The 20,805-nt window shown below is 42.2% G+C and overlaps 2 protein-coding genes across 3 annotated transcripts in view; one reads left to right on the top strand and one right to left on the bottom strand.

Annotated features, from left to right (window-relative positions):
• LOC123768853 (neurotrophin 1-like) overlaps positions 1 to 20,805 on the top strand; it is a 28,583-nt gene that overhangs the window by 4,503 nt on the left and 3,275 nt on the right. The window contains exons 2-3 of one of the 2 annotated variants that reach the window (XM_069316402.1): positions 16,712 to 16,914; positions 18,268 to 19,341. The exons of the other annotated variant lie outside the window; for it this stretch is intronic. Of the exons in view, the coding sequence (XP_069172503.1) occupies positions 16,771 to 16,914; positions 18,268 to 18,936 (813 nt within the window). The 5' untranslated portion in view covers positions 16,712 to 16,770 and the 3' untranslated portion in view covers positions 18,937 to 19,341. Of the gene's footprint in view, positions 1 to 16,711; positions 16,915 to 18,267; positions 19,342 to 20,805 lie in introns of those variants that run through there. 2 annotated transcript variants of the gene reach the window in all.
• On the bottom strand, positions 509 to 2,738 carry LOC123768852 (neurotrophin 1). The gene is given in 3 exon segments (XM_045759642.2): positions 509 to 1,546; positions 1,548 to 1,637; positions 1,851 to 2,738. Coding segments are annotated over 3 exon segments (747 nt in total). The 5' UTR covers positions 2,370 to 2,738; the 3' UTR covers positions 509 to 1,408.

The following is a 20,805-nucleotide window of genomic DNA, read 5'->3' as shown; positions in this document are numbered from 1 at the left end:
GGGAGTATTAATGGAGGAAACGGGATGGAGGGTGAGATAGGTAGGGGGAGACATGGGGGAGGAGTGGGGAGGGAGGAGATGGAGAGATAGACTGGAAAAATTGAGTATAGGAAGGGGCATAATAGACCACTGACCAAGGCCAATTTCAAGTCGGGTATGTGTCCAAGACACAAAACGCTAATGTTGACCAGACCACACACTAGAAGGTGAAGGGACGACGACGTTTCGGTCCGTCCTGGACCATTCTCAAGTCGAAACGTCGTCGTCCCTTCACCTTCTAGTGTGTGGTCTGGTCAACATACTTCATCCACGTTATTGTGACTCATCGCCTGCACAAAACACTAATGTTCTTCCAGTGAGCCGTTCAGCAGACATAATAATAACGTCTGGAACAATGAATTGATTGTTACACTGATTGTCAGGCAGAAAAAACTTAATTACACAATAACCTTTATTTCCAATAAATATATATATAAATACTTTTTAGTACATAAATGGACATGAAAGACACGATGGGCGAGAGGCGGATATATATGCATACATGTATTGGCCTTCACTTTATGTCTGGCAGGTGAAGGAGGGAGGGAGAGTGGGAGAGAGGAGAGGGAGGAACAAAGGGGTCTTGGTCGTGATGACTAGAGAACTGCTTTCTTTGTACCATCATAGAAGGGGGGGGCGGTGCTGCTGCCTCCTTTATTACAATGCAAAGGCATTGTTTTGTTGGTCTAAGGGAGAGGTTATTTTTTTATTAAAAAAAATCGTTCACATAAGAGCAAAAACGAAGGCATATATATTCCTGGGACACCTAGGAAAGAGTCGCTTGCTGCGTAAGTTAGGACTTATAATACTATAAGAATGTTTCTTAAATATCTAAGAGATCCTCAGACGAAGATGCACTACAACTATTCTACTCTGAGATTCTAGAATATATACTGTGTTACGTGCTTGTATACTTTGATTTCTTTTATACGAGGACATTTGTTTAAACACGACGGTACTAGGGAAGCGGAGTTGTATTCACAGGAGGACCTTAAACACCAAAAAATCATCAGCCTCTCTGGCTAAGTTCAATGGAATTTTGTATCTGATTTCAGTTTTCTTTGTACCATCGTGGTTAGGATGCTTTGGCCTGAAAGTAGAAGCTTAACACTCTCTCTAACGAGCTTGTGACAGGAACTCTGTCGTCTACGTTCACTACACTGCTTCACGATAATGTTCTATTTTAATATAAAAAGTGAAGAAAAGTTAGTCTACAACATAATAAATTCTACAATATAGATGTAACACGAAAAAGAAGGATTTAAGGACCTCAACGGGAGAATCTATCATACTGTCCTGAATGCTTGCTTAAAGGGATACATAACTCGCTAAGTTTCCTATCAAAGATATAGGGGAGCAGTAGGAGGAGTTAATGGTCGATGTAGTAAGCGCCAAGCTGGCAGGAGCAGCTGGCGGGCAGCTTGAAGGTCTCAACACTGAAGGGGAAGTACTGGTCGCAGGGGTCGAAGACGAGGAAGCGGTGGAAGGTGGACTTCTGCAGGCACTTAGGACTCGTAGCAGTGAGGGACGAGTGGGCACGAGCTATACCCCAGGCACTCTTCCAAGCGGGTCGTCTGGGTGAAGAACTCGTAGTCCACCTGCGGTGATACATGGGATGCCTTTGAAAGATAAACTGTTTCATAGAATACAAAATTGTATGTGTCGAATGAAAAATCCGCCGTGTCAGTTCAAAGCGGCTGCAGCCTAAATGTATCTCAGTAATGAGGGTATGATGCTCTATAAAAATGTTGTCAGATTGAAAAGGTTCGTGGTGTATTTTAATTATTTAAGAGTCGAACAATTAAACTTACGTTCACGTTGTTGACAATTATTCTCCAGTGTCCATCGGTGTTAACGGCCCTCAGAGGACGGACGTAGCTGGTTTCTGAGGGACATAGATATGTCTCCTCCAGCAGGTAGCGTGGACGGTAGACGGAGCTGGAAGTGTCGAGATCGGCGACGTCCGCATACAGGGGCAGGACGCTGGCCTTGTGGTACTGTAGCGCATCCTTGATCTCGTACTCCGGGTACTCGTGGTCGTAGAGGCACCAAGACTTGGTGGTGTTGTAGGAGCAAGCAGGGATCTTGTTGTAGCTGCGGCACTTGTAGGGTTGGTGGTATGGAGGGTAGGCATGGTAAGTAGAAGCAACGGCATGGTAAGAGGGAATGACGCTTCCATAAGCCGGGGTGGGACCGAAGGCGTGGTGGGGAGCAGCCGTCGGGTGGAAGAAGGATCCTCGATGCGAGATAATGGCTGCATCAGGATCAGCATCCCCCGCTACCAAGCCCACTAGTACCGCAGCGACCTGTAGCACCAGAGACATCACCATCTTATTACTCAAAACCTTGCGTCAGTCATCAGTGCAACATGAAACACGATGCTTTTAGTATCTAAAGAAATCCAGTCGAAACTGCAACTAATTTTACGTGCATATTAGTACCTTTCAAGCTGTCAGACAATGATGTATAAGATTTAGAATAGTTACCACCAATATGGCTGACTGTTACCACATAAAAAATAAATTGTAGTTGTAATTTATTCAGTAATACTATTAAAGTCAACCAAACATCAGCTTGAGATTTAATAGTGTAATGAGTGGCTGGTTTTATCATTATGTTGAAGTAAGCTATGACTGTGTTGATATCCTCCAGCGGTGTTAACAGTAAATGTGAATGTGGTCGCGAAGTTGTGACAGCAAGTGTAGGGAAGTGAGGAGCCACACCATGAGGTGAGGGGTGAGGAGCCACACCATGAGGGGAGGGGTGAGGAGCCACACCATGAGGTGAGGGGTGAGGAGCCACACCATGAGGTGAGGGGTGAGGAGCCACACCATGAGGTGAGGGGTGAGGAGCCACACCATGAGGTGAGGGGTGAGGAGCCACACCATGAGGTGAGGGGTGAGGAGCCACACCATGAGGTGAGGGGTGAGGAGCCACACCATGAGGTGAGGGGTGAGGAGCCACACCATGAGGTGAGGGGTGAGGAGCCACACCATGCCTCACTTCCTTATTTCTATACAACAAAACTGAGCTTATTGTTAGGTCGAGAATTACAAAAATGTTTCGTCTTTACCACAGAGATGAGTTTCTCGCTCCTGGTCCTTGGCTGTGGCTTCTTAATACACTCATATGTATTCAGTATAATGGCGCGGCAGTTAAGATTATGGAGACAACTGCCACTATCAACACCCGAAAGCCTCACCCAATACCAGCACACGCAAGTCACACACACCCACTACCAACACCCACACACCCACTACCTCACCCACACAACCCACACACCCACACACCCACTACCAACACCCACATACCCACTACCAACACCCACACAACCACTACCAACACCCACACACCCACTACCAACAAAAACAAAACATCTAACAACCTCCTGTCATCACCAACAAACACACTACAAATATTCGCGTCTCCTTAACGTGGCCACAAAACACACAAACACCAAACGGAAGTAATCGCTGCACGAGGTATAGAACATCAAGACATTATGGACAAAGATGCAGGAACGATTTCGCTCACCACATGTATGAAGCCCATGTTGGGTAGTTGGCACAGGTGGGCACAGGAGGAGAGCTGAGGAAGGTCTGATGCCAAACTGGCACCGACTGTGGCTTATATACGTGACTTCTACGAGGGCGCCCGCTGCCAGGTAGTTGCCAGGGGTCACTGTAACCAAAAAGAAAAAAATTCTAAAACTTACCTTAAAAAGCAACATAAATTGAATATCTTTTTTTTAAACACTCTAACATTCATATATCCGATAATTCCAATACAAAATAAATTCCGATATCCCATCAATTCTTAGGTACAAACATTTGAGTGTAAAAATACAATGTTAATAAATAGCCAACACAACCGATCACAAACTCAGAAGGTGGTATTGATCATACTAGATGTGTATATAAGATTGTATGAAAATGTGAACTCTGAACAGAGTCCTGTGTAGGAACGCGAGGCCTCATACATTTTCACGTGAATGATATTTTGTGTTCCAATTTTGTATGTAGAATTCTAGTGTATAACCTAGTATAGAAATGCATAATTATCGCTGTGGGATTGCCATGTATGATTAGCAGATCTGTGGTTACAAATGTATAACTGTATGATTATAACTATATTATTATCAATGTATGATTATAGTTGCATGATTTCCACTATTATGCATCAATACATGATTGTTACTATATAATTCATAATTATCACTCAATAATTTATAATATATAATTATCTCACTATAATTCACAATTTATAATTATCACACTATAATTATCACCGCATGATTACCACTAAATGTGTACCACTGTGCGATAAATCACCATATGATTTCTATTACCTGATTACCACCGTGATAATTCTCCTCTCTAATTTACACTATATAATAATCACTGTATAGTTACTATATGATATCCATATACTTACTATATGCGTACTGTATTCTTACCACTGTATGATTACTACAGTATGATTACCAGTGTTGTAGTTGATGAGGGCGCCGCTGTACCAGAATACGATCTATGTATTCCATTCCCCTGGGAGACTCGAACCCTGGTACCCCAAGCTTATGAGGGCCGACGCTCTATCAGCCCAGGTGATAGAGCGCTCTATCTATACGATCTATGTATGTTTTAACAAGCAAATGTAAACAAACTGGAGCTCGAACTACGCTTGAGTGGTGTGTGGTTGGTCTGGCACACAGTTTCTCGGGTGGGAAACGATCGTTCCAAATTACTGTACGAGCTAATTGGTGATTGGATCTGCGTACGTAATCGTTACACAGCGTGATGACGTAACTAGACAGGACGGGACGGGACGGGGGGGGGGGTGTTGAAAGTAACGAGTCAGCCGTGGGAATAGTATGGTGATCGCCTTCTCAGTCCTTTCTTTTAAGGTCGATCCAGACATTTAATCAGACTTGAATATCAAAATGTAATTAATGTTTTGTATGTCTTGGTGATAAAGACAATACTTGTTATTTCATCAGCTTGTCAGCTTCGTGTCATCTCTCGCAATAAGTTTCTCGGCGCATTTGAGACTCTCGTGTGTTCTCGCGCTAAATTCACGCTCGTGATTCAACCGTGATTCAGTTATGACTGCAATTATCACTCTCAATCTTAATGAGCCAACAGTCGATGCTGAGGTCTGTTGCTGAGATCTGATGCTATGAAAGTTTTCCATCATTTAATTACTCACAGCCTTATGGGGTACGTTTTTTTCTTTATATATTGAGGGTAATCATAACGCTTTGTGCTAGGACGATATACTTGGGACGAATGTCGGGTATATCCCTGAAGTATACACGTATTGGGGAACTAAACCCTCTTGCTAGACGACAGGTGACAGCAAATCTCGAATTTAGGACATTTCTATATGTTTCCGATCCCATCCTTGTATGGATATTTGTTAGTGTGAAATTATTAATGTTTAATGTTGACGTGCTGAAGAAATTAAATATTACTACTTAACATATATCAAAAATCCTGATCACTAATCTAACTCGTATTGTTTTTCTCCATCAAAGTGCAAATATAACCATATTGACCTATCATGATATTAGAGCTTAGGAAGGAGAGAGCAAGTTGCTTACTAATATTTAGTTCCTGTGTTTACATACAAGTTCATGGCATATACAATTTAGACAGTATATGTATATACAGTATATGTCTATACAGTATATGTCTCCCAATACGAGACCTATGTCTCGTGTTGGGCTTAAGGTCTGTTGACCTCTAGAGAGTTCAAAAGCTTACTGACTAACAAAGCAAGTATACTTTAGTCCTGGACATTTGTCCAGAGTTATAGTAAACCCTTTCTGTATATACAATGAGAAATAGGGTACACCTCTCCCTGAAAATATATCCTGCTCTATGTGAAAGCGCCACAGCTATATTACAACACAATGAAACAAGAATAATGAAATGGTCTCTCATGGAACAAGGTCAACATTAGGAGGGTTAATAGCTCTGTTTTTTTATGGGAAACAAAAACTAGTCAAATTTAAGTGATTAGTATAATATACTTGACACGAGAGAAGCAGATGTCACAGAGACTCGTCACAGGTTCTTATGAGCTCAGTGATATTGTTGTTTGGGAAAACGGAAAGGTGGTCATTATAAACCTGAGACGAGGCGATGGAAATATCTCTCGATTCAGACGAAAACACTGTAATCTAATTTAAGAGATACTAAATAATGCGTTTATGTCACGAAATTCATTATATATAATGTGTCATTACAAGGTTGGTTCATTGCTCGTTGCTGGTTAGATACATGTCTACCAAAACAAACATATTAAAAATTGTAAAATTCCAGTGAAATAGGTAAAGAGTTAACATTTCATATTTACTAAAATACCCTAAGTCATCTATACAGTAAACTATAATATATAATAGTATTATTTTTATGAAGATGAAGGAAAGACTCCACATATATGTGCGTAAGTGTAATAAAAATACAAAATTTGGGATATAGCCTATATCCTTTCCCAAAGTGTTGTATAAAATGTTCTGGACAAGATTCTTTGAGTTTTGCTATATGCAATGTGTACAGTACCTTGAGAAAGGATGTAGGTTACATACGACAATTTGGTGTTTAATACACTTACACATATATGTGGGTCTTTACTTCACCTTCATTGAAGCACTACGTTTCAGTAAGTTTCTTAATTTTGTTTTTATTTTAGAAAATACCGTTTTTGATAACACAAAATAACGACATTGACGAATGCAGCAGTTGAGGACGCCCTCTGCTTGGGCGAGCACACCCTTAGGACGGGTTGACGTCACATAGAACTTGAGTAAATAGTTTATTTCAGTATCAAAGTTTAATTATATTAGATGCTATATGATAGGGGCAGGGTGCCAGTGGGGGTCTGAGGGTCGGGGAAGGGCAAGGGGCAAGGGTCAAAGGAAGGCAAGGGTTAATGGAGCAAAACATGTAAAACACTTTTCTGTCTCTTTTCCCCATCAGCATACATCAACTCTATTAAATTATCTTTTATCATGGACCCTGGTACGAGACATTCCGAGACAGACACAAGGTGACAATGGCCTCCTTGCCTGGGGCATGTATTGGAACGTTGTCAATTGAGCACCTTCGTCGAACTTTATTAACTGTTTTCTAAGATGTGCTGGAGCAAGTACTCCCTTCCTCCCTCCATCCCTCCTCCTCCTTCTCTCTCTCTCTCTCTCTCTCTCTCTCTCTCTCTCTCTCTCTCTCTCTCTCTCTCTCTCTCTCTCTCTCTCTCTCTCTCTCTCTCTCTCTCTCTCTCTCTCTCAAGGTTCCGCAGGAAACCCATTACCTAGAATTACTATTCCAGCTTCCTGTCTTATTTTAATCACCTTTTCCTTTCTTGTTGAATGACAAAAATGAAAGCTTAAAAAAGGAACTTCCCAGAAAATTTAGTAAATGCATTTAATGACCTGATTAGCTGTCATAGACTTACTTATGCCCCTTGTCTTGTTTACACAACAATTTTTACTTAACCCGGTTCACAAGCAGATGCTTCAGCTCGTCAGTCGCCAAATACAGTGACCCAGTTACTTCGTTCCTTGTCACATGCTTCTGACACTGTGAATGGAAGTATGAGCAATAATTCCCTCGTAATTCGTTCTCTTTACTCATTACCCTTGCACTTAAGAAATACATTCATGGGCTCATTTGCTCTGATATGTACCGTGCCATCCAAAACTGTCGCCAGTTTTTGGGGTACATGTTTATTGATGGGTTCTTATCAGGCGCAAGGAAACTTTCCCAAGCGTCTCACCCTATACAGGAATAAAACCATTCGGTTGTGAGCTTACTACGCTGATCACTACATAAAGATACATGTATGGAAACATACATGCATAGTCTCCATACTTTCTGGCTATCTTGTGGCAATGAGAGAGAGACGCGCGAGGAGGAAGAAAGATGGTATTAACCGTCTAGCATACGGAGTGATATTTTGTGTCTATGGTACCACACGACTCAGGACTCAGAAGAAAGACCCCGAGAAGGAATGATGGACGCAGCCGATAAATTTCTCTATCTCATATGAAAATGCAACGATGACCACTATAAAAAATTTAACTGGTCTACCTGTGTAGGGAAGTAAAGCTTAGCAGAGTGTGGGTGTGGATAAAATATTGGACACAATGGATGACATCAAGCCGAGATGGGCACAGGTAGTCGGGAGTGGGATACCCACAAGTGGCCGGGAGTGGGATACCCACAAGTGGCCGGGAGTGGGATACCCACAAGTGGCCGGGAGTGGGATACCCACAAGTGGCCGGGAGTGGGCATCTCCGAGAACACCATCAGAGACAAGTTTAAAACGACGTGGCTCATTAAGCGAAATCCCAGCACATGCGGCTCCTCTTCAACATCAGAATAAGGAAAAAAAAGGAGAACTTGAGTACATGTACAAATATGGAGCCAGAAGCAGCGAGAAGAGGTGACCCACATATAATTTGAAAGAGTTTTTAAAGACATCTCAAAGCAATAACATTTAAAATATGAATTTATGCACACAGACATTTCTATAATTAAGATCTGAACATGTCACAAAGCTTTGTGATATTAATACCAAACCCACACATCTGGCAATGAAGAAACGTCGACGTTTCGGTCCATCCTGGACTATTATCAAGTCATTACACGACTTGATAATTATTCTTATAATTCTGATAATATATCACTCGAAATTATTGACAACACTGAAGTAGACAGCTTAATTATTTCTGACTCCCTTTCCTCACTACGAGCAATAAACAGTTTGCAATCAAGTAATAACGTGCTTGTCTTGGAAGCTAGACGTAGATATATAAGAATACTTAGCAAGAGGGTATATATAAAAATGTTATGGATTCCTTCTCACATTGGCATGCAGGAACATTACAAAGTTGACGCCCTTGCTAAGGTTGCAGTAAATAAAGACAGTATTGAACGGAATCTTGAGTTATCAAATAGGTTATCTTGAGATCTTGAGATGATTTCGGGGCTTTAGTGTCCCCGCGGCCCGTTCCTCGACCAGGCCTCCACCCCCAGGAAGCAGCCCGTGACAGCTGACTAACACCCAGGTACCTATTTTACTGCTAGGTAACAGGGGCATAGGGTGAAAGAAACTCTGCCCATTGTTTCTCGCCGGCGCCTGGGATCGAACCCAGAACCACAGGATCACAAGTCCAATGTGCTGTCCGCTCGGCCGACCGGCTCCCTAAAAAAGTGCCCTTTTTTTAGGTCCCTTAAAAGTGTCATTAGACGAGAACTCCTGGATGAATTTGAAGAAAGTAGAACTATGCAAACTGGAATTAGCAGGTCCATTATTCATCACAATGAAATGTGTGAAGTAAAACATGTGTATGGGGCAAGTAACAAAGTCAGTAGACTAACAGATGTTGTCACAGCTCGTATAAGACTTGGCTACAAGTATCTCTGGCAGTTCGGCTTGTATAGGGATCTAGATGAAGTACAGTGTAAAGTGTGTGGACAAAGACAGGGACACACACTCGAACACTATATCTTGGATTGTAGTAAAATTGAGCCATTTAGAGATAAATCTAAGCTCACTCTGTATGATATGGCAACCTATCTTATTACCATGGATAAATTACCTGAAATCCTTGCACTGTATCCACATTTCGCTTCCAGTAGATGAACGACATATGAGATTCAGAAACAAGTAGTGTATTGTGAGGACTAATAATAAACAGAAGCTCCCCTATGACTCTGCAATATCCCCATTGGTCAAACTATTATGTATTAGCGATAAGACCTACCATTAATGTATGATGACTTACTGTAAATATATAGCTCTTGAAATAACACTTTCTCTGTAACTAGCTGACATTGTAACTATAAGGTGTGAAGGATAGAGGAAATTGTTTATGTAATAATCTAAGATGAGATCTGATAAAGACCTTTTGTGCTCTCTGTAATGCTTTTACGCCACCGCTCACAGGATGAGTATGGGGTGCACAATAAACTAGCTGCCTTCGGCCGCAACAATAAAAAATCACATCGTCGTTTCTCCTGTTTTCAGATGTGTGGCTTGTATGTCAACTCTTCTCCCACAGTATTGTGACTCATCGTACTGGATGTGTGAATTTTGTTAAATCCAAAATTCATATAAGAATTTGATATATGAATATAGAGGAGTGATAAAAGAGTAATATGTTAAGGTTAAGCGTTTTGAAGGAAATAAGGAGTGTCATTAATTTAATTTCGTAATAGAAGACCGAAGGCCGGGCCAAGAGTACTGAGCAAGCCAATCACTCGCAAAGATACAAATGTGACGTGCAAACCCACTTTGTATCAAACACACATTAGTTCATAGACCGTCTTATGGGATTCTCCTACCCGGTGGCTTAATCTTCATCAATCAATCAACAGACCGCTCTTAAGTGATCGTCCTCCCATCGTGGCAACGGTCTCTAAACCATGTAGAAAACTTGCATAAGACGACTCATCCCACTCCTTGATTTTCTATTATTGTTTCCCTACATATTAAGAGAGTGTTCGGTAGTGGTGTCGGTGGCCTTAATATGTACCTTGTACCTAGTACAGTGGTAACCATGTACAAGGCCAGCGTGAAGATGAAGGTTATTATAACATCTGATGGTTACCCACCATGAAGCAGTTTCTCTCTACATCATTCTCCATCAGCCTAACTCGCTTCATCATCAAATCCGGTAGAATGCCGAGAATCAACGATAATAAATGGTAACACATTAGGCACCCAACATATGTCAACACATTACTTTTGTCTCTTCCCAGGAAGGGGAGTATAGAAGGGGAGGTAGAGGAATTGGAGAGAGAGAGGGCATATGACAAGATGGAGATGCAAGATACAGTGGGATGGAGGGGAGTACCTGTGTGGGGAGCAAGAGAGGGGGGTGAGAGTTTTGGGTTTGTTCTTCAATTGCTTCAGATTGGGGGAAGTGTACGGAATCGGTGGTGACATCATGAACATTCTTTGCCTATTATGGCTAAAGTATAACAGATAGAATTATTTTTACTATTTTATGAAGATTAGTGTCCAATATTTTACTCTTTAGTAAAAAATAAATTTGTTTTTAATTTTATTTTAGAGTTTTTGTTTAATCCAGCAAGTCCTAGAGATGCCTGGAGGTTTACAGGGTCAATATGGCACCATGCAAGCTGTGCTCATTTAATTGGTGCCAACTCTGACTCGATCATGATAGGCATGTACCCAACTGTAATTACTGTGAAAATTTGGGTACTGCTAGGGAGTCATACAGGCAAACGTGAGACATGATAGAGTAAACAGGAAATAATAGGAGACAATGAAATTGATGAATTTAAAGAAAGAAAGATAAATACAAAAGAGAGATGGAGACAAAGAGAGAAGCAAAAGAGGAGGGGGAGAGAGAGAGAGAGAGAGAGAGAGAGAGAGAGAGAGAGAGAGAGGGAGAGAGAGAGAGAGAGAGAGAGAGAGAGAGAGAGAGAGAGAGAGAGAGAGAGAGAGAGAGAGAGAGAGAGAGAGAGAGAGAGAGAGAGAGAGAGAAAAAGAGAGAGGAGGGGGAGGCAAGAGAGGGATCACCTCCCCCCCCCCTCCCTCCCCTTCCTCCCCCGGCTAGTCATTTTGCCTCATCAGACCCCGCCCTTCACTAAGTTCACTGTGATGTAACCACTCATGTGCCTTCTCCCTAGAGGTGCTCTCCACTCCCCCTAACTTTCAACTCTCCCTCATACTCATCCCCCTAAGAACCCTTTCTTCATCTCCACGCAAGTTCTCACCGCTCACCCAACTCTAGTTAACTCATTAGTTCAACCCTCCACTCTTTCGCCCTCTCCCATGTAGTGGGAGAGTTCGCCCACTACTTGGGTGCACGTCCCGCGCCCCACCCCAGCTCCCCCGCACACAACGCGACACTGGGAGGTACGTGGGTGTAGTCACGCCGAAGCAGCCCTCAAGGTCAGCTGCTACAGCGTCTTCACCTTCAGCACAACACTCCGCCACTCTCTCCAGAGGCATCTGCGTCGTGACCAGCCACAAGCAACTCCAAACTGACAAAGGATTTATTGACTATTTCTCCAATAATTCTAAGTTGGGGAACATTTTATTCGAAGGTGTTCTAGAAAGCTTCCAGATTTTCTATGGTTCTGGAAAGCTTCCAGACCCAAAGAACAATAACCTGCGAATGAATATTGCATATATTCCGACCCATGAGACACACACAGACAAGATAACATCAGCGGCATGTGCAAAGCTGTTCACTGTGAAGAAAGTTTCAGGGACCCCCGAATGTTAGAGAAGGCAGCACCAGCATGGAACCAACACTTTATTCAGAACAGGTCAGAACAGGAAACGATTGAGAAAGTACAGATATATATAACACCAGATTCTGAACGAATGTAGGTAATCTATTAATATGTGGAAAGAGAGATGACGCTCATAAGAGAAATGAAATGAAAGCTTAACTACTCTGAAGAAGGGAATGAATAGGGCAGACATGATAACAACGTACAAGATACTAAGGGAATCTGACAAAGTAGATAGAGAAGCAAAGTTTAGAGTAAAGAATATAGAGCTAGAGGACATAATTGGATTCTGGACACACAGGTGAGTCACAGAGATGTGAAAAAAAGTCACTGCATAGAAAAAATGATGGTCGAATGGCAGGGCTTAAGGCAGATGCTTGACCCTGCAAGTACTACTGAGTACACACACACACACACACACACACACACACACACACACACACACACACACACACACACACACACACACACACACACACACACACACACATCCTCGAAGCCTGGTGGATAGCGCACAGGACTCGTAATTCTGTGACGCGGGTTCGATTCCCGCACGAGGCAGAAACAAATGGGCAAAGTTTCTTTCACCCTTAATGCCCCTGTTGCCTAGCAGTAAATAGATACCTGGGAGTTAGTCAGCTGTCACGGGCTGCTTCCTGGTGTGTGTGTGTGTGTGTGTGTGTGTGTGTGTGTGTGTGTGTGTGTGTGTGTGTGTGTGTGTGTGTGTGTGTGTGTGTGTGTGTGTGGGGAAAAAAAAGTAGTTAGTAAACAGTTGATTGACAATTGAGAGGCGGGCCGAAAGAGCAAAGCTCAACCCCCGCAAACACAACTAGGTGAATACACACACAAACACACACACACACACACACATACACATACACATACACATACCAATACACACTGCATGCAAGAACCTGTCAGCTCTCACGCAACCAATAATTGGGAAAATTGGACACATTTTGAGAGTTTCTCTTTCTCTAATAGGCGACCTTTCCCCCCCCCCCCATTCGTGGAAAACTGTTCACTATATCTAATTTATTTTAAAGTTATCCACGACCTAAAGTTCTGTATAGAAAATATGTACAAACAAAAGTTAGAACTGACTAAATGACTAAATGATATGACTAGATGACTAAATGATATGACTAAAAAGTAAATAATTAAAATATCAAATAACAGATACAGCTAACAAACAATGGGACTAACAAATTACATAAACAACCAACGCCAATAACAATAAATCATCTGGTCATCAAATCTGGTTAGACGAAACCCACGTCATATCTGACGCACGTTGCGTCGTGAGAACGGGCTGAGTATACGTCTTGTCTAGGGACTCATCCCCGTGGGCCACACTCATAGTTCACATACACCTTGTCTCTCTGGTATGGGCTACAATCAAAATCTGAGCTCATTACATTCCTCTTTCGTAATATGACGGTCTTCTTAGTTTCTTGTGGTCGTCGTGGCGTGTTTGTATATATATGTTTGTGTATAATATATATATATGTATATATATATATATATATATATATATATATATATATATATATATATATATATATATATATATATATATATATATATATATATATGTCGTACCTAGTAGCCAGAATGCACTTCTCGGCCTACTATGCAAGGCCCGATTTGCCTAATAAGCCAAGTTTTCCTGAATTAATATATTTTCTCTTTTTTTTCTTATGAAATGATAAAGCTACCAATTTCATTATGTATGAGGTCAATTTTATTTTATTGAAGTTAAAATTAATGTAGATATATGACCGAACCTAACCAACCCTACCTAACCTAACCTAACCTATCTTTATAGGTTAGGTTAGGTAGCCGAAAAAGTTAGGTTAGGTTAGGTAGGTTAGGTAGACGAAAAACAATTAATTCATGAAAACTTGGCTTATTAGGCAAATCGGGCCTTGCATATTAGGCTGAGAAGTGCGTTCTGGCTACTAGGTACGACATACATATATATATATATATATATATATATATATATATATATATATATATATATATATATATATATATATATATAATATATATATATAATATATATATATAATATATATATATATATATATATATATATATATATATATATATGTATATATATATATATATATATATATATATATATATATATATATGTATATATATATATATTGTGTGTGTGTGTGTGTGTGTGTGGCAAGCTTAGTGCTTGGCTGAGCACACATACACACAGGCTGAGAGCCACAAGTAACATCATTGAGGTTATGGGTGCCTGTCTGAGACACCCTCATACCTTCTCTCTAGCCATTGACCACACATTGACCTCATACAGTCCCACCTGACCAACCACCCACCCTCCGACCCTCCTACTCTCCCTCATTTTGTCCAAAACACTCACATTTCAACATGGGGGTAACAAGCATCAAAGAGGCTCTAGAGAGACATGTTAGTAATCACCAACATGGTCTACAGTCTGGTAGCGACGAACACAATGCCTCGACCAACTTTCCAATCAATTTTCGAACTGGTAAGTGCCGTGGTGGTCGAGAACTGCCGTGCCATTATCCTTCGCCCAGATTCACGCTGAATACATTCCTTAATTATAGCATTTTTTCGTCTTCTATCAGGACGTAATGCAAAACTGATATCAAATTAATTGTATTTAACAACAGGAAATTAACTTGCACGTTTGTCACCATATAATCAGCACTGTAACCACTATCAACTACAACGATTTGCAAAACAACAACTACCGCAACCACTCATGTAAATATTCTGTCCACTCAATCTGTCCTCTCTCATCCACACATCCCCCCCCCCCCACATACACACATCTACATATGCATATACACACCTACACAAACTCACACATACACACAGTTTATTCCCATCAAGTAATTAATTGATTTTCTTGCACCCGGCTAAAAAGATACTTAAACATCTGTATATTAGTGAAGACCAACACAGTTGGTGGAAACCAAGGTCTCCGTCGCCTCTTTCAGAAGATGAGGGTGGTCAACCCAACACCTCATCCAGCAGCTGAGGGTGGCGTGCTTGTGAGCGTGAGTGTGACTGCGTGTGCTGTGGTTGAGAGAGTTGTGGTTGAGATAAACCTCCGCCTACCATCCCTACACCACACACCCACTTTCAGCTTCCCATGCACGTAGCTCCTGGTGGCTCTCCTCATACCACAAGTACCTTGCTCGTTGACGTACTAATTTGTATTTACCGTATAATTACGTGTGCCATACTTTCACACATTTCTCTCGTAATAAACCTATATTCGTCAGCTGCTTCATCGTAGTTTTATTTTTTTGGTTTTCCGGTGATATTCCTGCGCGAGCCCTAAGCCTCTGGCTGGCTCACTAAGTGTTACTTGTTTCTTGTTTATGTTTTATAGGCGGTGCATGAGTGCTTATACTTAAGCCCATAGGGGCTTAATTTCATGAACCCACTAGACGTTGTATGTAAGCATTTAATGGTTTTGAAACTTGCGATATATGTTACATAAGCCACAATGAAAGAAAACAGGTGATTTTTCACGCATAAGTGTATAAAACCATGGAACCGCCTACCCGCCGAAGCCGTAAATGGCAAGACAACACTTCTGCTCAAAATCCAGATGCAAGAAATGATCAGAAAGAGTGCGATGACCTAGATAAGTGGTCTTCAGGTAAGTTCAGGTAAATATATCTCGGTACGAATCCTTCGAGCAAGGACCACCGCCTCGTAGATTTAACATGTTTTTCTTAATTTCTTTGGTGTCTTTATCTTTCAAACATCCAATATTCCCGGAATCTATATATATATATATAAATATATATATATATATATATATATATATATATATATATATATATATATATATATATATATATATATATATATATATATATATATATATATATATATATATATATTTGTGCCATTAACGCGAGCACGAAACACATTGGAAACACACATTCCGAAAACATTGGAATGCAAATGTAGCTTCTCTTTGACACGGTGAAGATATGCTTAACACGTCATTAATTTAAGAAAACACATAGCTGTTGAATGATGAGTTGACGTCTTATTTCGCCTTTTAATGAAGAGTAGAAGATTCGTCTCAGTTCTCTCAAGACTGGCCGGAAAATATAAAACCGTTGTGCCTCTCTCACTATGACAGACATTATAAAGGGCTGCCTTTCATATTACCCATTAATATGTAAATCAATGCGTTAATTTTTATTAATTTACAACACATGCGTCATTTACGCCTCTAACAATTCGATGCGTATCCCTGTGTCAATGTTTTGGACTCGGGCCATAGCAGATTTTAGTGAGGTTCTTATCTTAGGCAGAGGAATTTAAGCATTCGGTTATAACACTTATCTCCTTTTTCAATTCCACAGACTCCTCCCACGTATCGTAAAGACCACATTAACTTCACCTCTGACACCCGCTACACCTGATGTGTTGGCGCTCCCCGACCATACCCACGCCCTGCCACCAGCCACGCCCACATGCAGGCAACCATACCCACGCCCTGCTACCAGCCACGCCCACACGCAGGCAACCATACCCACGCCCTGCTACCAGCCACGCCCACACGCAGGTAACCATACACACGCCCTGCTACCAGCCACGCCCACACGCAGGCAACCATACACACGCCCTGCTACCAGCCACGCCCACACGCAGGCAACCATACACACGCCCTGCTTCCAGCCACGCCCACACGCAGGCAACCATACCCACGCCCTGCCACCAGCCACGCCCACACGCAGGCAACCATACCCACGCCCTGCCACCAGCCACGCCCACACGCAGGTAACCATACACACGTTCTGCTACCAGCCACGCCCACACGCAGGCAACCATACCCACGCCCTGCCACCAGCCACGCCCACACGCAGGCAACCATACCCACGCCCTGCCACCAGCCACGCCCACACGCAGGTAACCATACACACGCCCTGCTACCAGCCACGCCCACACTTTCGTATGTTTCTCATCAAGTAATAAAAATGATAATGGTGGTAGTAATGTCATAGGCGCGTGGAGTTGGGGTGGTGGAGACTGGTAGAAGTGGGGTTGGTAAGTGGGGACTGGTAGGAATGGGGGTTCTGGAAATGGAGAGTGATTAATAGAGGAATGGAACTAGGGAGAAGTTAATGGGACCCGGTGGAAAGCACACTACACCATTTGTTGAGACTTAATGGCACTACTTCCCCCCTTCCCCCATCATAAAACATCCTCCCCTGCCACCCCCCCCCCCCCCCCACCTTCCACATAATACTTCCTCTCGACAGTGAAAGTCACTCGGGCTGCCAATCACAGCTATTACGCTCATTTGACGTCATCGCAGATTTGCGTATATAGTAGCCTGTGTCCCAGGCTGGAGGCACAGAGTGTCACAAGCAAGAACTCTCGCATCTGCTCACTAACTATGGCGCTTACTGTGGTACGTCTTTACTCGGAACTGGGGTTGGTCTCTAACCTTGAGATGTTCGCCTCAACTTCCATACCCCCATAGAAAGATAATTATATTAAAAAAATGATTTTTTCCCCAACGTTAATATACAAGTTGGTCATGATTCTACTTCACTAATAGCCTACTTGTCCTGCGCCACTATAGCAAGGTACCAGTTTGCTGCCATCTGTACCTCCTGTGCTGTTATATAACGTCCTCCAATTAACTATTCTTTGTACCTCCGTAACCACTTTACACTGTCTTCTAGTTTACTTTACCTTCAAGCCTGAGGTTTCAAGGTAAAGATTTGTTAACTGAAGCAGTACCTTACTTCATCCTCCTCAATCAGGTTTAACACTACACATTTTAAACATCTTTCTATCATACAAAATAGGTTTAAATATGTTTGTGGTCTTTGAGAGGTGGAAAATTGAATGATTTATTTGTAATTTTCTCAGATTTATACCGCATTTGTATAGCATTTTTTCTCTTCAGTCACTCATTCTAGCCTGCGCCACGATGGTGTTGGGATCAGTCCACCCACCGCCCTATGGCCAACAACCTGCCTACAGCCATACTGTCTACAAGAACTCCTACTGTGATCCAACAGCCATTCCCGCCTGTGCTGCCAACTCCACACTCACCTACTGCCTGAAGGATGCTGAATATCCCGAGTATGATATCAAGGGCGCCATCAGTGCTGATTTCCTCTTCGTCAAGAAGTACGCTGATGTGGCAAGCCAGTCTGCTGATGACTTGGTCGACATGGTAACCAAAACTCAGGAAGAGGCTTTCTCCTACTCCTACTACACTGGTGCCTCCACTGGTAAATCTCCCTACGATGTCACCCACTGGGCCGGCCCTGAGGGCTACATCTGCCCCTCTGACGTCGCCTACGCCATGCCCAAGCGTGCCCAGAATGTTGAGGGCAAGTGGCGTGTCATTGTTAACAATGTTCACTACTACACCCAGACGGCCCGCCTGGAAACTTGTCTCTTCCCCGAAGCTGCGTGCCGCGCCCTTGCTCCCTGCTACAAAAGTCACTGCACCCAGAAGTATGTCTACCACCGCCTCCTCTCCTTCGACCCCTGCGATGCCTACAAGGGTCTCTTCATCGACATCTATAAGCTGCCATCTGCCTGTTCCTGCCACATCCCTGCCTAAGAGCAAATCCATCACCAATCTTCACATCTTTACACCTTTTTCTTTACCTGATTCTCACCCACACCGGACATGCACACTATGCACACCGGAACACTACCTCCCCTATTAGCAATGTGCCTGACTAAAATACTGAGACTGTCCGCCTGACTTGTCCTGTCGATTTGGCCCAAGAGTCGCCCACATCACTGGGACGTCCCTCAGATTCCTGAGAAGCTCCCAGGAGGCCCAGAGAACTATTTTCTTTACGTACCGCCCCAACACCACCACTTGGAAATTTCATCACATGCTTATAGTCTAAAATTATCGTCTTTCTCACCAACTAAGTAACCTTTTTATACTACAACATGTGAATGCGAGATGCTGAGAGTTCTTGTAATTAGTTTTCCAATAAACAAAAACTTCGTTTGCCTCATTTTGTTTATCCCTCTTTCACATAACATTACATTTAATCCATTAACTGAATTTAATCCTATAGTGAAAATTATGAACATCATATTTATAGATTGACAAACACTATTCTGCTTATTTACCAGCAAGTTCTCTAAACCTCATCATGATAATTTAGAACATATAATTATTTTCTGGCGCTGAATGACTCCCGTTCCATCGCTGCTCGTTATCCTCACATCACAACAAAAATAATATATTTATGAGTAAGGGATAAATAATAATGACACAATTGTCTGGAAAGAGTCGTTAACTTTTCACTGTGTTTTTCTCCGGTTCTAATTATTTGTTCAGGGCTTCAAGTTGCATGAAAAGACTTGAGAATTCTAGGTTTAAATTCGCATAATATTCCCTCTCTTTCTATTTGAAGTTTAATGCCATTGTAAATATGAATAGTCAGAAGGTGTGGAGTGTGGGATATTTTCTCTTGATCTAGAGGAAGGTAAACAGGCTGTTGATGGATGAACGTTGAATATAATGCCTTAGCTGTGGATAGTCTTCAGTTGTTGTCTTCCGATTATTTTGGTGTTGTTGGTCAGGATAACTCTGATAATTGTCTAGTTTTAACCCGTTCTCTTACTGAACGCATTACATTTTTTTACGCACTTGACCCCGTAGAATTGGTTTACGAGGTGGAGTAATTTTTTATATGAGATTTTTTGTTTTTTTCGAAGCTCACATCGTTTCTACACACAGACCATCGCCAGAGATATCCTGGCCAACATCACTGAACTAATCAATCGACCCAGAAATATGTCTATCACCATACTTGGTAGAATATACTACCGCCAACTGTTTCACCATTGGATGAAACAGTTGACTCCATTCTTCGCTCTAATCTATAAGAGAGAACGTCTGTCTGTTTGTGTTTGTCTCTCCAAAGACGCGGCGTACATAGCCTCAGGTACGGAAAGAACAGAGGGTGCTCAGGGTCGGTCCTATTGGCCCTATTAAGAAGGGAGAGGGGGTAAAGCCCAGTAGTGACTTCAGCGCAATCGGTAAAAGGTGGCTGGCTGAGTCCTCAGATAATTTCTTCAACCGAAAAATGAAAATGTCTGTCCACGAATGTCTGTGCCTGGACAAGGAAGAGAAGAAGGGGAGGGAGAGAAGAGGGTAAAAGAGAGAAAAGGGGAGAGGTGGGAGGGGAGAGGAGAAAGGGGTAGGGAAGAAGGAAAAAAGGAGAGGATGGAAGAGGGGGAATGGAGGAGAGAAGAGGGTGAGAACAGGGGTTAGAGGAGAGAGAGTATACTGAGCACCGCGTTGATTACTCCTTCTAGTTGCAAATAAAACAAGAAACAAAAGGATTATAAGTCATTGCATTAGACGACCTGCAAAATGTAGGTACAGTAAATAGTGTTAAGTATAAGGCAAGTGCACTTAGCGGAGGAGGAGGACTAGGGGACGAATAATCACTGATTTCTA

This window comes from Procambarus clarkii, chromosome 83 (genome assembly GCF_040958095.1).
Source record: "Procambarus clarkii isolate CNS0578487 chromosome 83, FALCON_Pclarkii_2.0, whole genome shotgun sequence".
NCBI lineage: Eukaryota > Metazoa > Arthropoda > Malacostraca > Decapoda > Cambaridae > Procambarus > Procambarus clarkii.
Note: the sequence above shows the minus strand (reverse complement) of the source record. Positions and strands in the feature narration are given on the sequence as shown.